Raw genomic sequence first — 18,791 nt, 5'->3', positions numbered from 1 at the left:
CAGTTTAATTGGCTTTGCGTCTCCAACATTGACATCATGCATCAACACAGTGGTTCTTCCTGGAGTGGCACGGAACACTTGCGGGTACTCCTGCAGTAATGCCGAAAACTCCTGCCTTTCCTTGGGAGGTAGATGAGAAAGCTTAGTCTGGAGATCATTCATGATATCAGGATTCTTCCCCAAACTATCACTCAGGCTCATACTGCATGGGAGAGCTTCACTTGCAGACTCGGGTGGAACATCTACAGTGCAGACTGGATTATTTTCGTCCCGCCTGTGATATAACTTTAGCATGTTGATGTGACATAGTTGCTTGTTCTTTCTACGATCTGGTGTGGCGATGACATAGTTGACATCACTGAGTTTCTTCTCCACGAAATAAGGACCACTAAACTTGGCTTGAAGAGGTTGCCCATGCACTGGTAGCAGAATCAAAACCTGATCTCCTGGCTGAAAGTGGCGTAACCTGGACTTCTTATCATACCAAGTCTTCATCTTCTCCTGAGCAGCTCCTAAATTCTCTCGCGCCAGTTGTAAAGCAGTGGACAGCCGTTCTTTGAACTTCATACATACTCCAGCAGGTTGACGTCATCTTCCTCCGACAGCCAGCATTCCTTGAGTAGCTTAAGGGGTCCTCTTACTTCATGGCCAAACAGTAGTTCAAAAGGTGAGAAGCCCAGTGATTCATTTGGAGATTCTCTTGCGGCAAACACAACGAATGGAAGACCTTTATCCCAGTCTTTCTGATGTTCCAAACAGTATATCTTGAGCATCGATTTGAGTGTTTGATGATATCTCTCCAACGCTCCTTGGGTCTGGGGATGGTAAGCTGAAGACGTGATCTGGGTGATGCCCAACTCTTTCAGAGATTGCTTGAAAACATTCGACATGAAATTACTTCCCCGGTCTGACTGTACCTCCTTGGGCAGACCAAACTTTGTGAAGAACCCTAGCATTTCCTTAACCACGTTCTTTGCTGAGATATTTCTAAGTGGAATGGCTTCAGGATAACGAGTAGCCATATCAATCAGGGTCAACACATTAGAAAATCCTGAAGAAGTCTTAGGAAGAGGGCCCACAATATCCACCAACACACGGGTGAAAGGTGCCTCAAAAGGAGGAATGGGAACTAGAGGTGCAACCTTTTCGGTCTGATTACACTTCCCCACAACTTGACAGGTGTGACAAGACTTACAATACCAGGAAACATCCCTGAAGATACCTGGCCAATAGAAGTGTTTCAAAATGCTTGCCACAGTCTTCCTCACTCCAAGGTGTCCTGCCAAACTGGAATCATGAGCCACTCTAATGATATCCAGCCTACAAACACCAGGGATGACAACTTGATATACAACCTCCCATTCACAGTCGGCTGATGCTGTTGGGGGTCTCCACTTCCTCATAAGTACTCCTGCCTTTATATAATAACAAGTAGAAGCACCGGCTGACTCTTCTTCACTGTAAGCAGAGTTAGCTAGACCTTTCAACTCAGGGTCAGCAACCTGCAACTCAACCAACTCTTGACGAGATAAATTATCAACACTACGGGGTACTGCCTCATCTGGTGAGTGGTCCAAATTAGCAAGAAAAGTTTCAGCTAGGATAACATCATCATTATCCTCTAAATCATCAGTAACTTTAGACTTAGCCCTAGTGACAGCACATGCAGGGAACACATCAGGGACATCACAATCCTGGGACGCAGCCACTGGCTCACTAGACAACTGAGGAGCTGGACACACTTGACTTCCACCAATATCATTTCCAAGTAAGAAAGTTACACCTGACATTGGGAGTGTCTCAACCAACCCAACCATAACGGAACCATTAACAAAACCAGACTCTAAATTCACTCTGCACAGAGGGACAGAGAAGTAATTATTCCCTACACCTTGTAAGATTACAGTTTCATCAGAGGAATTAACATTAGAGCCTAGAACACTGGTCAGCATAAGGGATTGGCAAGCACCTGTATCACGATATATTTTAACTGATTTCCTGTCATTACTGTCCAGAGGACTGACAAAACCATCAGACAGGAAATTAGCACATGAACTCTTGAGAGTGTCACCCATGTTACTGCTCAAAAGAGGAGCTCCATCATGAGAATTTAAGTTACCCCTCAAAGCAGGTTCAGTTAACTCAGTTAAAGCATTCTGGGAACTCTCAAGCGTGGACACTAGACCAATTGACTGAATATTTAAAGACTCCTTTTTGTTCACATTACGCTGTCTCCTGAAACATTTCTCCGTAGTATGACCAAGCTTACTACAATAAGTACATTTACTTCTCTGAAATCTAGAGGTGAAGCTGGTATTTACTTCCTGAGAAACATCATCATTATTCTCTTTCCTGTTACCTGTACTCTGAGTAGAGGGAACGTACTTACTCTCAGCTTTCCTTCTTTCTCTCGAATATCTCTTGTGAGTGAGAACATATTCATCAGCTAAAACTGCAGCATCAGACAAATTATCTATTCTTCTCTCATCAAGATATAGGCTTACATCTTTATAAATACACCTTTTGAAGTCCTCCAGCAAAATCATCTGCTTAAATTTGTCAAAATCAGAATCCACATTCTTAGAATTTAACCACTGCTCTAACAGATCTTCTTTGATTTTTGCATACTCAACATGGGATTGCTTATCTTGCTTATAAGTTGTCCTAAATTTTACTCTATAAGCTTCAGGAACAAGCTCATAGGCCTTAAGAATCAAGCTCTTAACTACATCATAATTATCAGATTGATCCTGAGGCAAAGATGCATAAGTTACTTGAGCTTTACCAGTGAGAACAGTTTGAAGGAGTACTGGCCAATACTCCTTGGGCCAATTAAAACCTGTAGCTACCCTCTCAAACAACTGAAAGTACTTTGTTAAATCAGATTCATTAAAAAGAGGGACAAGTTTAACATTTTTAGCCAAATCAAAATCATCAGAGCTAGATGATCCAGTCCCACCTTGTTTCATGCGATACTCATGGTCTGCCTGAATCCTAGCAAGTTCAACTTGTGCCTGAAACTCAGCCTCCTTAGCATTTGCCTGAAACTCAGCCTCTTGAATACGAGCTTTTGCCTGAAATTCAGCCTCCTTAGCACGAGCCTCCTGCAGGGCTAGCTGTAACTTGGCTAATTCAATCTGCGTTTGCTAATTTGGAGGAGTTACATTAAACAAGCTTTCATTAATCATGTCAACAATTTGATCTTTAGAATGATGAGAGCGAACAGCAATTCCCAATTGTTGAGCAACAAGCGTAAGTTCATTCTTTGTTCTGTTTTCTACATCACACACTGTTTGCACATTTGACAAAAAATCTTTGGCTTCATCAAGTGTAGTAATAGTAGACATCATGAATAAGTAACAGATACAAAATATCAAGCAATATCCTTCTGATAATATCCTGAATATCCTGATGAGAGGTCGCCAAATTTATGTTACGGAACAGAAAAAGATAATGTACACTTTAAGTGAGAACACTAAAAAATCACTACTGTCCCGTAAAGTTCCAGGTTCAAAACAAAGAGTTTGGTAAAATTACAAGTTAAAGTTTAATGCTCAAACTAACAACAAAACATTCAGGACTCATAAGGATAATGTCACGGCAAAAACAATTAAATATATGGTTAACTGCAAATAGCCTCTATTAACACGAAATTAGCAAGAGTAAATTTACCTAAGTCAGCCCTGATAAAATGAAAATACACTGGGTAATGCTCAGTTAATGCAAGATAAATTATTACAGATACAAAATAATATCAGTGATGACTAACGTAAAGAACCTTTACATAAATTACAAAAACCTCACTAGGCCTAAGAATTAATCTTATGCTACACAGTACAAGAAAAAATGCAACAACAGTTATAGTCAAATTACACACAGCTGCTAGATGTTTGGAGATTTCTTGAGCACTCACAATAATAATAACTGTACAGGGGAGGACAGAGATGTGAACAAAATGAGGAGCAGATCTAAGTGGCAATGATGCAGAGACTGAGCTCATTATATAGGGGCCGGCAGAGCTTGATACAACTTGTAAGAAGGACGCGCAAATGAAGCCATGGGGACAAAGAGTTGACAATCCTGCTCTGAAATCCAGAAATGATGACTCACTCTACTATAACGGTAGAAGGGGGGAACTGAGGCAGAACACGCTCGTGATCAAACATGCAGCATACTGTGCGTTAAAATTACACAAAGGATGATGAAATCATAGGCTATGTAACAGTATATATATATATATATATATATATATATATATATATATATATATATATATATATATATATACAGTAATCCCTCTAATATCCGGACGCCCAATAACCGAACATCCCCACTAACCGAACCTTATCGTCCTGGGATCAAACATTCCCAAAATGGTCCGAAAATCCAAAAAAATTGGAAAAAAAAATCGATTTTTTGCCGTCCGTAATTTGAACTTGCCGCGCGCCGCGTGAGAGCATTGTTTTGGTTCGTCATTCCTCCGACGTCCGATAGAGCGCCGCTGCATCCTCCCCACTTCCCGCCTGTCTCTCACCGCGACAAGACCTACGCTCTTCGTCATGGCTGCCCACGTGCTCGCTTTTGTGGTGGTGCCGTACTTGCTGCAAGGCCTCCTGCTGCTCTCTGCCCTACTCTTAGTGTGTGTGATGATGGCCCCGCCTCCTGAGAAAAGGAAGAGAGTGGTGTTGACTCTGGAGAAGAAACGGGAGATATTGGAGAAGGTTGATGCGGGTTGGTCTTCCTCTCGCATTCTCCGCGAGTTCAACCTGGCCCGGTCGACTTTGTTTGATATCAAGCGTTCCCGAGACAAGCTCATGCAGTACACGGCTGACTTCTCGTCGAGAAGCAAACGCAACGTGGAGAGGAAGGTTATGTTTACTCCCAAGTATGCAGAGATCGACCGCTCCACGTTGATTTGGTATCGACAGCAACGTGCAGCTGGTGTGATGGTACGTGGAACGGAGCTGAAGGCTGCTGCTGAGAAGTTTGCAAGGCTTCACGACGCCCTAGACTTCAAGGCATCCGAGGGTTGGCTCTTCGCGTTCAAGTTGCGACATGGCCTTACTAACCGTAAAGCACATGGCGAAGCATTGGACGCTAACGAGGATGGAGTGGACGAGTTTCGGCACAAGGTGAAAGGCTTGATCGACAGGGAGGGCCTCACTCTCGGTCAAGTCTATAACGCTGACGAAACTGGCCTATTCTATCGCTCGGTGCCAACGAACACTCTCGCCGATGAGACGGAGAAGCGTGTACCTGGCCGCAAGCTTTCTAAGGAACGGATATCTGCTTTGTGTTGTGCCAATGCTAACGGCATGCACCGGCTTAAGCCCGTTATTGTTGGCCGTGCAAAGCAGCCTCGGTGCCTTCGTGGGGTGATGGATGTCCTTCCTGTCGTATGGTACCATTCTTTGAAAGCATGGTTCACAGCTGTGATTTTCAAAGACTGGTTTCACCATCACTTCGTCAAGGAGGTCATACATTACCAGACGAAGACACTGGGAATTCCTCGCGACCAGGTAAAGGCTCTCCTTCTCCTCGACAATGCACCTGCCCACCCGTGCGACAAGGACTTGGTTGCTGAGAATGGCCGTATTAGGTGCATGTTTCTGCCACCTAATACGACTGCTCTCATTCAACCAATGGACCAAGGAGTGATCGTGGCAACAAAGCGCCTGTACCGTCGGAAGTTCCTGGACGAGGTGATGGTGGTTCTCGAGGACGAGGACGAGCGCAGGGAAGGACGTGACACTCGAGGCAAGCGGACTTTGGAAAACCTTCGCCGCTACAACATCAAGTCTGCGCTGTACAACTGGGCTAGTGCATGGAAGGAAGTCCCTGTGAAAACTCTTGAAAATGGTTGGTCTCGTCTGCTTCTCGGAACAGATGTGGAGTACGATTTCCTAGGGTTTGACGTGGATGACTTCCATGCACGGCTACGTACGCACGGCGACGATGTTGATGTGGACGATGTTCGTGAGTGGTTGGACGACGACGAGGGCGATCCTGGGTATCAGACGTTGTCTGATATCGAGATCGCGTCTTCGGTTGCTGGTGTCAGTCCCGAACTTGAAGATTCCGACGACGAAGGCGATGATGATGCAGACTCCGCCCAGCAGGACACTACTCCAGCCATCCCCAAGCTGAGCGCACTCCGGGAACATCTAGAGTTCGTCCTAGACTACCTGGAACACCCGGACTGCGACAGGGAGATGGGGCCCTTGGGACTCGTGGAGGAAGTGCGTGCTTTCCGGCAGCGCATCATCAATCGCCAGAATCGTCGGTCCTTGCGTCAGTCAACGATTGACAGTTTTTTCAGGCCCGTGACCCCGCTGTGCCAAGCCCTGGTTCCACTCTGTTGCCTCCCCAAGACAGGCCCTCATGCTCCGAGCCACAGCCCAGCACATCAGCTACAGTGGAGTCACCGCTCGACGTGAGTTTGCGGCTGTCTTCAGAGTCTTCTGTAGTCGGTACGCCATCACCACTACCCACCGATGCACCCCTTGGACGCCTGCCAGTGATACTCTCGGGCTCTGACAGTGAATAAACAGCAAGAACTTCTCCACTAGACCACACGGGAATTTTGAGTGTTGTGCAGTGAAAAAACGGTGTGTTGTGTTAAGGTTTTCAAGTTGGGAGAAAAGACTAAGTAGAAAAGAAATTTAACGTAACTAACCTTCTTTGTTTTGGCTTTGGAAACTTAAAAAAACTTGGGAAAAGTTAATGTGCAACACTTAAATTTAATGGAACATTATTTGGACTAAAGTGAACACTGTGAAAAGAACAGACTTCTGTGTGTTAGTGACTAAGTTCAGTGCAAGACTTCAGGAAGAGTGTAGTGCAAGTGCTTCAGGAAATCGTTCTTACTGTCAGAGTCCGAGAGGAGGCGGTTATTCATCGAGGTGGCCAGGGACTTGCTGTAAGTAGCCAGAATGTTTCATGTTGTACTATTTTCCATACTATATTTACCAGAATGTTTCATATTGTATTTTTTCCCATACTATACTTACCAGAAAGTGTCATACTGTACTTCTTTCCATACTAAACTTACCTCATGCATGTGCAGTAGGAATGTGTTTTTCAGAGTTCGGTTAGGTTCGGTTAGGTTAGGTTCGGTTAGAGTCCATAAGTACCAGAATGTTTATTAATGTATGAACATACTTCTAAACCCACATTTTATGTGTCTATTGCATTTATTTCAGTCATTTATGTGCCTTATTGGTGTGATTTGGGTGTTAAATAGGTGCTATGCATGTCCGGAGGGAGTTGTATAGGTGTTTCTCTGTGTTAGGGTCCGTAAGTACAAGTCCATAAGCTGGGGCCCAATATCCGGACAAAACCAATATCCGAACCTACCGATGGCTCTATTGATCCGGATATTGGAGTGATTACTGTATATATATTAAGCAACGTTGGGTCTGGTTAGTACTTGGATGGGTGACCGCCTGGGAACACCAGATGCTGTTGGCATCTCTACGTGTCAAGTGGGGTTGGTGGAGGATTAGTGCCCCTCCCTGTAAAACAATTAACTCTGAGCCCTTGGGCACCCCGTTTGGGATACTTGGCATCTGGCAATGAATGAATGAATGAATAATTTTAATGGGTGACTTCAGTTGTAAAGAGGTGAACTGGGAGGAATGGACCTCAGGAGTTGGTGAGGATTCGTGGGGCACTATATTATTAAATATAACAATGAATAATGTGATGACACAGTGGGTCAAAGAAGAGACACGGTTTCGACGTGACACACCAGCAAGACTAGAGTTACTGTTTACCAAAGAACCCGATGTAATCGGATCCTTGAAATATCTGTGCCCTGTTAGAAAAAGTGATCATGTGGTCATTGAGTTCCAGATGATAACAGGGAACGTGGACCCAAGAGATGAGCTTTATAGGCAGGGAAGGTACAACTTTGGGAAAGCAAACTTTACAGGATTGAGAACATTTTTCGAAAATGCAGATTGGAGAAAATTCAGAGAAACAAGAGAGATACAGAGGAAGTGGGGTATTTTTCTAGACCTCTATAATTTGGGAGTGGAAATATTTGTGCCAAGAGTAAAGGGGAAAGAAAACAGGAAAAATGAGTGGTTTAATAGGTGTATGATAGCAAAAAAAGAGAGAGACACAGCGTGGAACAATTGGAGAAAAAGAGGTAACCACAGAAAAAAGGAAGAATTTAATAGAACTAGAAATGAATACACAAGAAATCACAGGGAAGAAGAAAGGAATTTTGTAAAAGATATAATAGACAAATTTAAGGATGAACCCAAACTGTTTTATAGATTTATCAATGGCAAACTGAAACAAATGGAAGGAATCACCAAACTGAAAGTAGAAGGAGAGGTCTATAAGGATGCGGCAATGCAAGGAGAAATAATGAACAAACATTTCCAGTCAGTTTACACAAATGAAAAGGAGTTTGTAGAAGGGGAGGGAGTGACTAGAAATGTAGTGATAAAAGATATAAAAGTGGAAGTACAGGAAGTGTATAAATTACTAGAAACTCAAGATGTAAGGAAAGCCCCAGGACCAGATGGAATCTCTAATTGGATACTGAAGGAATGCAGAGAACAACTGGCAGATAAGATTCACAGTTTAATTGTGTGTTCTCTGGGAGTGGGGAAAGTCCCTCAAGAGTGGAAGAGGGCAAATGTGGTACCAATTTATAAGGGAGGAGACAAGGAAGAACCCCTGAATTATAGACCAGTGTCCCTAACCAACATGGTCGCAAAATTGTGCGAAAGAATTCTGAAAGGTAGATGGATAAAATATCTGGAAGAGATGAATATATTGGCTGATAGTCAGTTTGGATTGTGAAGTGGAAGGTCATGTGTTTCCAACTTTTTGAGTTTTTACTCAATCGCGATTGATGTGCTACAGGAAAGAGATGGTTGGGTGGATTGTGTGTATTTAGATTTGGAGAAGGCCTTTGACAAGGTACCCCATAAGAGACCTAATGTGGAAACTAGAGCATATAGGAGGGCTGAAGGGGAACCTCCTGGAATGGATGAGAAACATTTTGAAACTAGAGCATATAGGAGGGCTGAAGGGGAACATCCTGGAATGGATGAGAGACTTTTTGAGAGACAGACAAATGAGGACAGTAATAAAGGATAAGATGTCTGGATGGAGGGAAGTACCAAGTGGAGTCCCACAGGGCACCAGTAATGTTCCTGATTTATGTAAATAATATGGTAGATGGAGTGAACAGTTATGCAAGTCTGTTTGCTGATGATGCAAAGATCTTGAGGAAGGTAGAGATTGAGGAGGATCGTAAAATGCTGCAGGACAATCTGGATAGGATACACGAATGGAGCCGGACGTGGGAAATGAAATTCAATGCAAAGAAATGTAAAATATTGGAAATGGGTAAGAGTACCAAGAGGCCATCATTGAATTATTTGATGGGTAATGAACCAGTCACAAAAGCGAGAGAAGAGAAAGATTTGGGTGTGTTGGTCCAGGACAGTTTGTCACCTGAAGAACACATTAACAAGACAGTTGGAGAGACGTGTAAACTCCTGACTAATATAAGAGTAGCATTTCATTATATGGATGAGGAGATGATGAAAAAATTGACAGTGGCCATGATTCGTCCCAGGTTAGAATATGCAGCAGTAGTGTGGTCCCCACACAAAAAGAAAAATATAAAAGAAGATTGAGAGAATACAAAGAACAGCAACCAAAATGATCCCCAGTCTGTCAGATCTGTCATACAGAGAGAGGGTGGAAAAGCTGGAGTTGCCTTCCTTAGAAGAAAGAGAGGCGACATGATTGCAGTGTTCAGGACCATGATGGGAGTAGATAAAATTGACAAAGAAGATCTGTTTTTATGGGATAATGGAGTAACAAGAGGACACGGGATGAAACTGAAGAAGCCAAGCTGCGTGAAGGATATCAAGAAATATAGTTTTCCTTATAGATGTATAGAGCTGTGGAATAGCCTGGACAAAGAGGTCATCCAGTCTAAAAACTTAAACGAGTTTAAAGCTAAATTTGACTAATTGAGAAACGGAGACAGTACCCCACGAGCGTAGCTCATTTCCTGTATATCACAATTAGGTAAATACAATTAGGTAAATACACACACACACACACACACACACACACACACACACACACACACACGAACGAACAGCCAGAGGGAGCAGACGTCCCAGCCATTGCTGCTAACCTTAAGTAGTTTCAGGAATTTTGTCTGTGCTGTCTCCTAAGTTCTTGTTTTTAATTTAAAATAATGAAAGTTAATAGACTACCTAAAATGTAAAGATTTATTGGCTAGAGTATACATGAATGTTTGTAGTATTCTTCGGTAACAGCTGTTTTGGTACTTTAACCAACATGAAACATGGCCGAAAATGTAAACACTGAGGGACTCGAATTTCCAGGATTTGATAGAAATACCAATGTCATGGACCTGGTTAAAACATTAATTATGAGGATTAGTGAACTTGAAAAGAAAGTAGAGAATCTAGTGATAAAGGATTTGTCTGAAAATACGGAGACTACCTTACAGAATCTGATCCAGTCCAATGAGACAGCGAATGAAGAGATTAGAAATTTGAAGCGTGAAAATGTCGAATTGAGGAGGAAACCAGAAGAGAGTACTAATAAAACGGAGAAGGTGAGTAGTGTATTAGAAGAACATAAGGCAAAGTGGGCACACGTAGAAGAAGAACAGAAAGAAGTGGTCAGCTTAAGAGAAATCATCCAAGAAGAAAGGGAAATGAACAAGAAAACAATGGAAGAAAATGTAGTGAAAATACTGAAGAAAAAAGAGAAAATAGTGAGAGAAACTGTAGAAAGGAACAGATGTGTGGTAATATTTAGAAACAGGGAAGAGGAAGAAACGGTTAGGTTCGTGAGACTCGAGAGAGACATGAACCTGGTGAGAGGAATATTAGGCAAGATTGACCCCAAAGGAGACAAGTGGGTAAAAGAAATTGAGGAAGTAAGGAGGATAGGGCCTTATAAGAAAGGGGAAACAAGACCAATGAGAGTCAAGTTTACATCAGAAGGTGTAGTAAATGATATACTTAAAGTGACCTGGAAATTAAGCAAAGAGGCAGAGAGGGAAATTATTATAATAAGAAAAGATTTGAATGAAGAAGAAAGAGAAGTTTTAAAATCATTGAAAGAAGATGTAAAGGAAAAAAATGATAAGAGGACAGAGGAAGAATGTAATACTTTTTTTTTGAAGAGTAATGGATATGAAAGTAAGGAAGTGGTATTTAAGGAAATAGAAGTGAAGGAAACTAAGGGGGATGGCTGTGAAAAATTAGAAGTTGAGGAAGTGGTACGGACAGAGACTAGGAGAGAAGAGAGTATTAAAAACATCAAAAATAATTTGAAGGTGATATATACTAATGTTGATGATTTCATATCGACAAGGATCGAAATTAATGATTTCTTGAGAGAACATAAACCTGATGTCATGTGCTTTGTAGAGACCAAATTAAGAGAAGATATTGATGTTCATTTGGGAGATGGTAAATACAAACTGTGGAGAAAAGACAGAAGAGAAAAAATGGGAGGAGGAGTGATTGATAGCGGTGAAGAACAACATAAATGTAGATACTGTGGAAATAGGAGAAAGCAGGACTGAAGTGATATATATGAAATTAGAAACTGGAGAGAATGTTAAGAGAGATATGGCGGTAGTGTATGTTCCGCCAAAGACAAGAGAATGGAAGGATGACGAATACCAGGAGATGTTGTCAGATATGGCTAGCTATTTACAAAAAATAATTGAGAAGAGCAATAATATAATTTTGATGGGTGACTTTAACTGTAAAGAGGTGAACTGGGAGGAATGGTACTCGGGAGGCGGCGAGGATTCGTGGGTCAAAGAAGAGACACGGTTTCGAGGTGAGGACACACCAGCAAGGCTAGATTTACTGTTTACCAAAGAACCCGATGTAATAGAATCATTGAAATATCTCTGTCCTTTAGGAAAAAGTGATCATGTGGTCATTGATTTCCAGATATTAATAGGGAACCTCGAGCCAAGAGATGAGCTTCATAGGCAGGGAAGCTACAACTTTGGGAAAGCAAATTTTACAGGATTGAGAAACTTTTTTGAAAATGCGAATTGGAGAAAATTCAGAGAATCAAGAGAGATACAGAGGAAGTGGGATATCTTTCTAGACCTCTATAATTTGGGAGTGGAAAAATTTGTACCAAGAGTAAGAGGGAAAGAAAACAGGAAAAAGGAGTGGTTTAATAGAAGGTGTATGATAGCAAAAAAGAGAGAGATAAGGCGTGGAACAATTGGAGAAAGAGAGGTAACAACAGAACAAAGGAAGAATATAAAAGAACAAGAAATGAATACACAAGAATACGTAGAGAAGAAGAAAGGAATTTTGATAAAGGTATAATAGACAAATGCAAGGATGAACCCAAACTGTTTTATAGATTTGTTAATGGCAAACTGAAACAAAAGGAAGGAATCACCAAACTGAAAGTAGAAGGAGAGGTCTATAAGGATGCAGCAGTGCAAGCAGAAATAATGAACAAATGTTTCCAGTCAGTTTTCACTAAAGAGAAGGAGCTTGTGGAAGGGGAGGGAGTGATTAGAAATGTTCTGGTGATAAAAGATATAAAAGTGGAGGTACCGGAAGTGTATAAATTACTGGAAACTCAAGATGTAAGGAAAGCCCCAGGACCTGATGGAATTTCTAATTGGGTACTGAAGGAATGCAGAGAACAACTGGCGGATAAAATTCACAGTTTAATCGTGTGCTTCCTGGAAGAGGGGAAAGTGCCTCAAGAATGGAAGAGGGCAAATGTGGTACCAATTTATAAGGTAGGAAACAGGGAAGAACCCCTGAATTATAGACCAGTGTCTCTAACCAACATGGTCGCAAAATTGTGTGAGAGAATCCTGAAAGACAGATGGATAAAATATCTGGAAGAGAAAATATTTTGGCTGAATGTCAGTTTGGATTCAGAAGTGGAAGGTCATGTGTTTCTAACTTGTTGAGCTTTTACACAAGAGCGATTGATGTGGTACAGAAGAGAGATGGTTGGGTGGATTGTGTGTACTTAGACTTAGGGAAGGCCTTTGACAAGGTACCTCATAAGAGACTAATGTGGAAACTAGAATATATAGGAGGACTGAAGGGGAAACTTCTGGAATGGATGAGAGACTTTTTGAGACAGACAAATGAGGACGGTAATAAAGGATAGGATGTCTGGATGGAGGGAAGTAACAAGTGGAGTCCCTCAAGGCTCAGTGTTGGCGCCAGTAATGTTCCTGATTTACGTAAATAATATGGTAGATGGAGTGAACAGTTATGCAAGTCTGTTTGCTGATGATGTAAAGATCTTGAGGACAGTAGAGGTTGAGGAGGATTGTAAAATACTGCAGAAGGATTTGGATAGGATACATGATTGGAGCCAGACGTGGGAAATGAAATTTAATGTAAAGAAATGTAAAATATTGGAAATGGGTAAAAGTACCAGGAGGCCATCACTGAATTATTTGTTGGATAATGAATTAATCAGAAAAAGGAGAGAAGAGAAAGATTTAGGAGTGCTGGTCCAAGATAGTTTGTCACCAGAAAAGCACATTAACAAGATAGTTGGAGAGACTTATAAACTCTTGACTAACATAAGAGTAGCATTTCATTATATGGATGAGGAGATGATGAAAAAATTGATAGTGGCCATGATCCGCCCCAGGTTAGAATATGCAGCGGTAGTGTGGTCCCCACACAAAAAGAAAGATATAAACAAGATTGAGAGAATACAAAGAACAGCAACCAAGATGGTCCCCAGTCTGGCAGACCTGTCATACAGAGAGAGGCTGGAAAAGCTGGATTTCCCTTCCTTAGAGGAAAGGAGAAAGAGGGGAGACATGATTGCAGTGTTCAGGACCATGGTGAGAGTAGATAAAATTGACAAAGAAGATCTGTTTGTATGGGATAAGCGAGTAACAAGAGGACACAGAATGAAATTGAAAAAGTCAAGCTGCTTGAAGGATATCAATAAATATAGCTTTCCTTACAGAAGTATAGACTTATGGAATAGCCTGGACAAAGAGATTGTCCAGTCTAAAAACTTAAACAAGTTTAAAGCTAAATTTGACTTATTGAGAAACAGTGACGGAAACCCACGAGCATAGTACATTCCGTGTATATCACAATTAGGTATATTAGGTAAATACTTAAATATTTGGAACGACTTAGACAAAGAAGCGGTGCATGAGAAAAACATTCATGTGTGTAAAGGTAGACTTGATAAATGTGGATATGGAGACAGGACAACACGAGCATTGCTCAATTCCTGTATACTACAAATAGGTAAATACACACACACACACACACACACACACACACACACACACACACACACACATTTGCATCTTAGCCCCAAAGGGAGAAAGGATGGATCCTCACCGCACCACACTGCACGAGGGTCAGCTGCTCAGTGCAATCAGTGACAGCCGCAGCAGGGCCCGACAGCAGAGCTGGTTTACCTCTGCCACATCATAATGGACCCATCCCCTTACCCTCACCTGGCCTGATCAGCTGATCAGATATAAAATATCCTTCTTAAATTCATCTAGAACTAAATATCTATGCATTCATTCATTCATTCATTCATTCATTCATCATCTAATCCAGTGTTGCCCCACGAGGAGCATAGGAGCCTGGGGCTAGGCAAGTTGGTCCTGACATTTAAGATGAGAGTGATCAGCCTAACTCATCTGTGAGTGGCTTTACATGAACAGTAAATCCCAACCACCCCTTGGATGTAAACCTGCACTGGCTCAATCCAATTTGAGCACCATAATTGCCTACTAAACCACCAGGTGCCATAATTTTTTTGTATGGCTGCCGCCTAGCATAGTAAATGGTGTCCTGGTGTACAGGAAACCATTTGGCTTGTCACTCAAGTGTAGAATACCCTTAGACAGGGGGAAGAGGAAAGTATGAAGGAATGATAGACAGAAGAGGAAGGAAGGAAGAAAGAGAGGAATGGGCAGGCATCCGAGAGTAGCACTACATTGAGTGAGTGGATGGTGAGGGCACAAGAATAAAATAAAAATGACATCTTTGGGTTTAAGAGAATAATTTCTCTTATACAACAGATGAAGTACAACCTGACAGTGCCAGAGTGGGCCATGAAGGTTCTTTCAAGGATGAAGGATGTTGCAGCTTTTAGCTTCAAGATGGCTGCCATGACATTGGAGTTGAAACGACTGAGGGCAGGTGAGTGGGTGTGTTGTGAACTGGGGAAAAGATACTGTTTTATTTTATTCAAGAAAGGAATTTCTTCTTGCCTTCTTTATTGAAAGTATTAGAAGCATCATAGTTTAACTCTGTCCATTTTATCCAGAGCTTCCCTGGAGAAACCTCTTTGTCAGACTGTAGGAATTTGTTTTTGTTGTAACTTTTAGCAGTAAATGCAGTGTCAACATGTGACCAGTTATCTACCATTACAGAACTACATTACTGATAACAGTACAGGTTAATTATGAAGGAGACCATTGGTGGCCTTAATGTTATCAGTAATTAGGTGTGTAGCAACTCAATATTATACTCATGCTGATGTAGCTTGTAGCTATTACTGAATATTCAGGCAGGTAAAAGGCAGTCTTCTGCACCTTCTTCCTGGAATGAAAGGTCTGTGGAAGGGAGGAAGGAGATGAGAGAATTTGAGTGGGAAGGGAAGAGAGGAAGAAAAGATGGGAGGGGGGAGCAAAAGGAAGAGGGAAAAATGTGGAAGAGGAAGGAAGGAGGAGAGAGGAATGGGGGGATGGAGGGAGAGAAGATTTGAAAGAAGGAAGGGATCAGGGAGGGAGAAAGGAATGGAGGAGGAGAGTAGAGTGAGGGGGAGGGAGAGGAAAGAAAGGGAGAAAGATGTGAAGGAGGGAATGAATGAAAGGAGAGAAATGGAAAGAAGCAGGAAAAAAGGAAAATAGAAAGGGAGGGAGAAGAGGAATGAAAGGAGAAAAGAAAGGAAAGGAAGAAAGAAGGGGAAAAACAGGAGGAAGGGAGGGAAGGAGTGAGGTAGGGGGAATGGAAGGTAATGATTGAAAAAAAAAAAAAAAAAAAAAAAAAGATATTGCCATCTGATATTAGAATTTACTGGTTTTCTCAATATACATTATCAGCCATATCAGAATTAGCTGTGATATTTGAAACACATCCCTGGCATATGATGAAGACTGATTGTAAGTTATAGAAAGATATTTTTGAACTGATAATAGTTGCTGTTGTGGCCTTAGGCTTATCTGAAATGTGAATCCAGTGAATTGTAGGCTTCTCTGTCTATCTATTGCCAGATGCCTCAATCCTGTAAGGGGTGCCCACAAACATATTGCCTCCATGTTGCCCTGTCCAATGCCATTTCTTTGTCTTGCTCCCAGCTTACACCCCCCTCACTCATATATGTACCTGTCCACTCCATCCCTCTATCTCATTCTTGGCCTCCCCCTCCCTCTCCCCCCCTCCCCCTCTTCAGTCTCTCTCTCTCTCTCTCTCGTACTCCATCCTCTCCATGTGGCCAAACCACCTCAGTGTATTTCTCCTAACGCTTTCAGTCACATTCACATCCACACCACAATGCTCTTTCACTTCCTCATTTGTCAGGCTGTCTCTCCATGTAACTCCACATACTCCTCTCAGATACCATAACTCATTTCCACTCCTCTCACTCTTGACTTGTGTCCCTCCAACAAGGTCCATGTATCATTTCCATACGTTAGGGTTGGTATCACAATACTGTCACGCAGCGATTTTTTTTTTACTTCCATGCTTGCTTTCTGGATCCTTATCACTGCTTTCAACATACCAGCAACCATTCTTACATGTACCCTTTCAAGCACTTCACCTTCTAAACTTCCATCCTTACTCTTCACACTACCCGAGTACTTAAACACACTTACATTTTCCATTTCCTCCTCATCCTGCCTCACTGTACATTTGGTGGCTTAATTTCTCTCGAAGACCATAACTTTACTCTTCTCTATATTCACTTTTAGATTCCGTTTCTTACACACTCTTTCAGACTCATTCACCAAGCCTTGCAGTTCCCCTTCGTCTTCACTTAACAATACAGTTTCATATGCAAACAGCAGTACAGGGAGTTTCCAAACACTGCCCTCTCTCACTAGGGTCACTCCAACATCCACTGACCTACTTTTATAGCCCCATCCATATACAGATTGAACAACCATGGGGATATGACACATCCCTGCTTCAGTCCAACATTCAGATAGAAAAATTTCACTCAATGCACTATCCACACACACTGCAGCCTTATCCCCCTCATACATACTCTTCACGGCATTCAGCAACTTCCTATTTACTTCATATATTCTTAATACTTTCCACATTCCTTGTCTATCCACCCTGTCATATGCTTTCTTCAAATCCATGATGGCTGCATACAAGTTCTTTCCCCTCTTTAGAAACTTTTACAAGACTGAAGAATGAATATTTGATATACACAACGCTTTCCCTTCCTAAAACCTCCCTGTTCTTCTCCAAGTAATTCCTTTGTTATTTCCCTAACTATGTCAATAACTCTGTCAGTAAGTATCCTACCATATACTTTTCCAATTACACCAATAAAACAAATGCCCCTGTGATTACCACATACTTCTTTTTCCCGTTTTCCTTTGTACAAGGGAATGATTATACCTGACTTCCAATCCTCCAAGGCTCTACCTTCCTCCCAGGCCAATCTGTACAACTTCCATATCCATTCTACTACTATTTTTCCTTCATGCTTCAGCATTTCACTGCACACCCCATCATTTCCTGGGGTTTCGCCAATTTGACTTTCTTCATTACTTCCACTACTTCCATCCTACTGATTTCTTCCTATCTTCTCACCTCCCTCCATCTCTCAGCCATTCCCCATCCACTAATACTCGCATTACTTTCATTCCCTGGGTTCAACAGTTCCTTAAAGTGCTCTCTCCATCTGGTCACTTTTTCTACCATCTCCACTAGCAGTCTACCATTTTTATCTTTCACTCCCTGATTTACTTCTTTATCACCCTGTCTAACTCTCTTTGCCTCTTTCCAGAACATTTTCTCACAGATTCTCCACTTTACACTCAAATGCCTTCCAAATTCCTCATTCACTTTTTTCTTACTCTCTCTTACTAATCTTTTCACCTCACTCTTCCTCCCTGCATATAACTCTTTCTTCCATCTCTCAACTTTCTTCACATCCCTGTTTCTCATCCACTCACTATATGCTTTCTTCTTTTGCATCACAGCCTGTCTAGTGTCTTCATTCCACCATGCTGTTCCGTCCTCCCCCTTTCGTCTTCTCTTCTCCCCACACACCACTTCTCATGCTGTGCAGATTTCTTCTGTAAATATCTTGCACAAACCTTCGACGTCCCCCATCTGCTCCAGATTATATTTACCCATTTTCTCTTCCACTTCTATCTTATATTCTGTCTTTTTTTCCATCCATGCAACCTTTCTACTGTCCTTGTACGGACTACCTCCTCCTGTCCTTCCCTTCTACTTCTCCATTTCATTTGAACCTTGACTTCCATCACCACCATGTGGTGGTCCTACTCCCCCACCACTGTATGCTCCTGCGTCCATAACACACCTCATTCTATCATCCATGCACACACAATCAGTCATTGCCTTCCATTCATTCAGTTTCCCACCCATCCATCTCATCACCTGCCATGTATACCTGTGGATCACTTTGTCTCTAAAGAGGGTATTGGCTATCACCAACCCTCTCCCAGCACAAGTGTCCACTAGAGCACTGCCATTCCCATCCACTTCTGCAGGCACACCCCACTCTCC

The 18,791-nt window shown here is 42.0% G+C and overlaps 1 protein-coding gene across 1 annotated transcript in view; it reads left to right on the top strand.

Moving 5' to 3' along the window:
- The window catches only part of LOC145407073 (prostatic acid phosphatase-like), a 483,117-nt gene that overhangs the window by 237,843 nt on the left and 226,483 nt on the right, over positions 1 to 18,791 (top strand). The window contains exon 5 of the mRNA XM_080278097.1: positions 15,095 to 15,215. Coding sequence (XP_080134223.1) covers positions 15,095 to 15,215 — 121 coding nt within the window. The remainder of the gene's footprint in view (positions 1 to 15,094; positions 15,216 to 18,791) is intronic.

The sequence above is a fragment of the Coenobita brevimanus genome, chromosome 72 (assembly GCF_032717465.1).
Source record: "Coenobita brevimanus isolate Jiangsu-jjx chromosome 72, ASM3271746v2, whole genome shotgun sequence".
Taxonomy (NCBI): domain Eukaryota; kingdom Metazoa; phylum Arthropoda; class Malacostraca; order Decapoda; family Coenobitidae; genus Coenobita; species Coenobita brevimanus.
The sequence above is the reverse complement of the archived record's forward strand: the minus strand, read 5'-3'. Positions and strand labels throughout refer to the sequence as shown.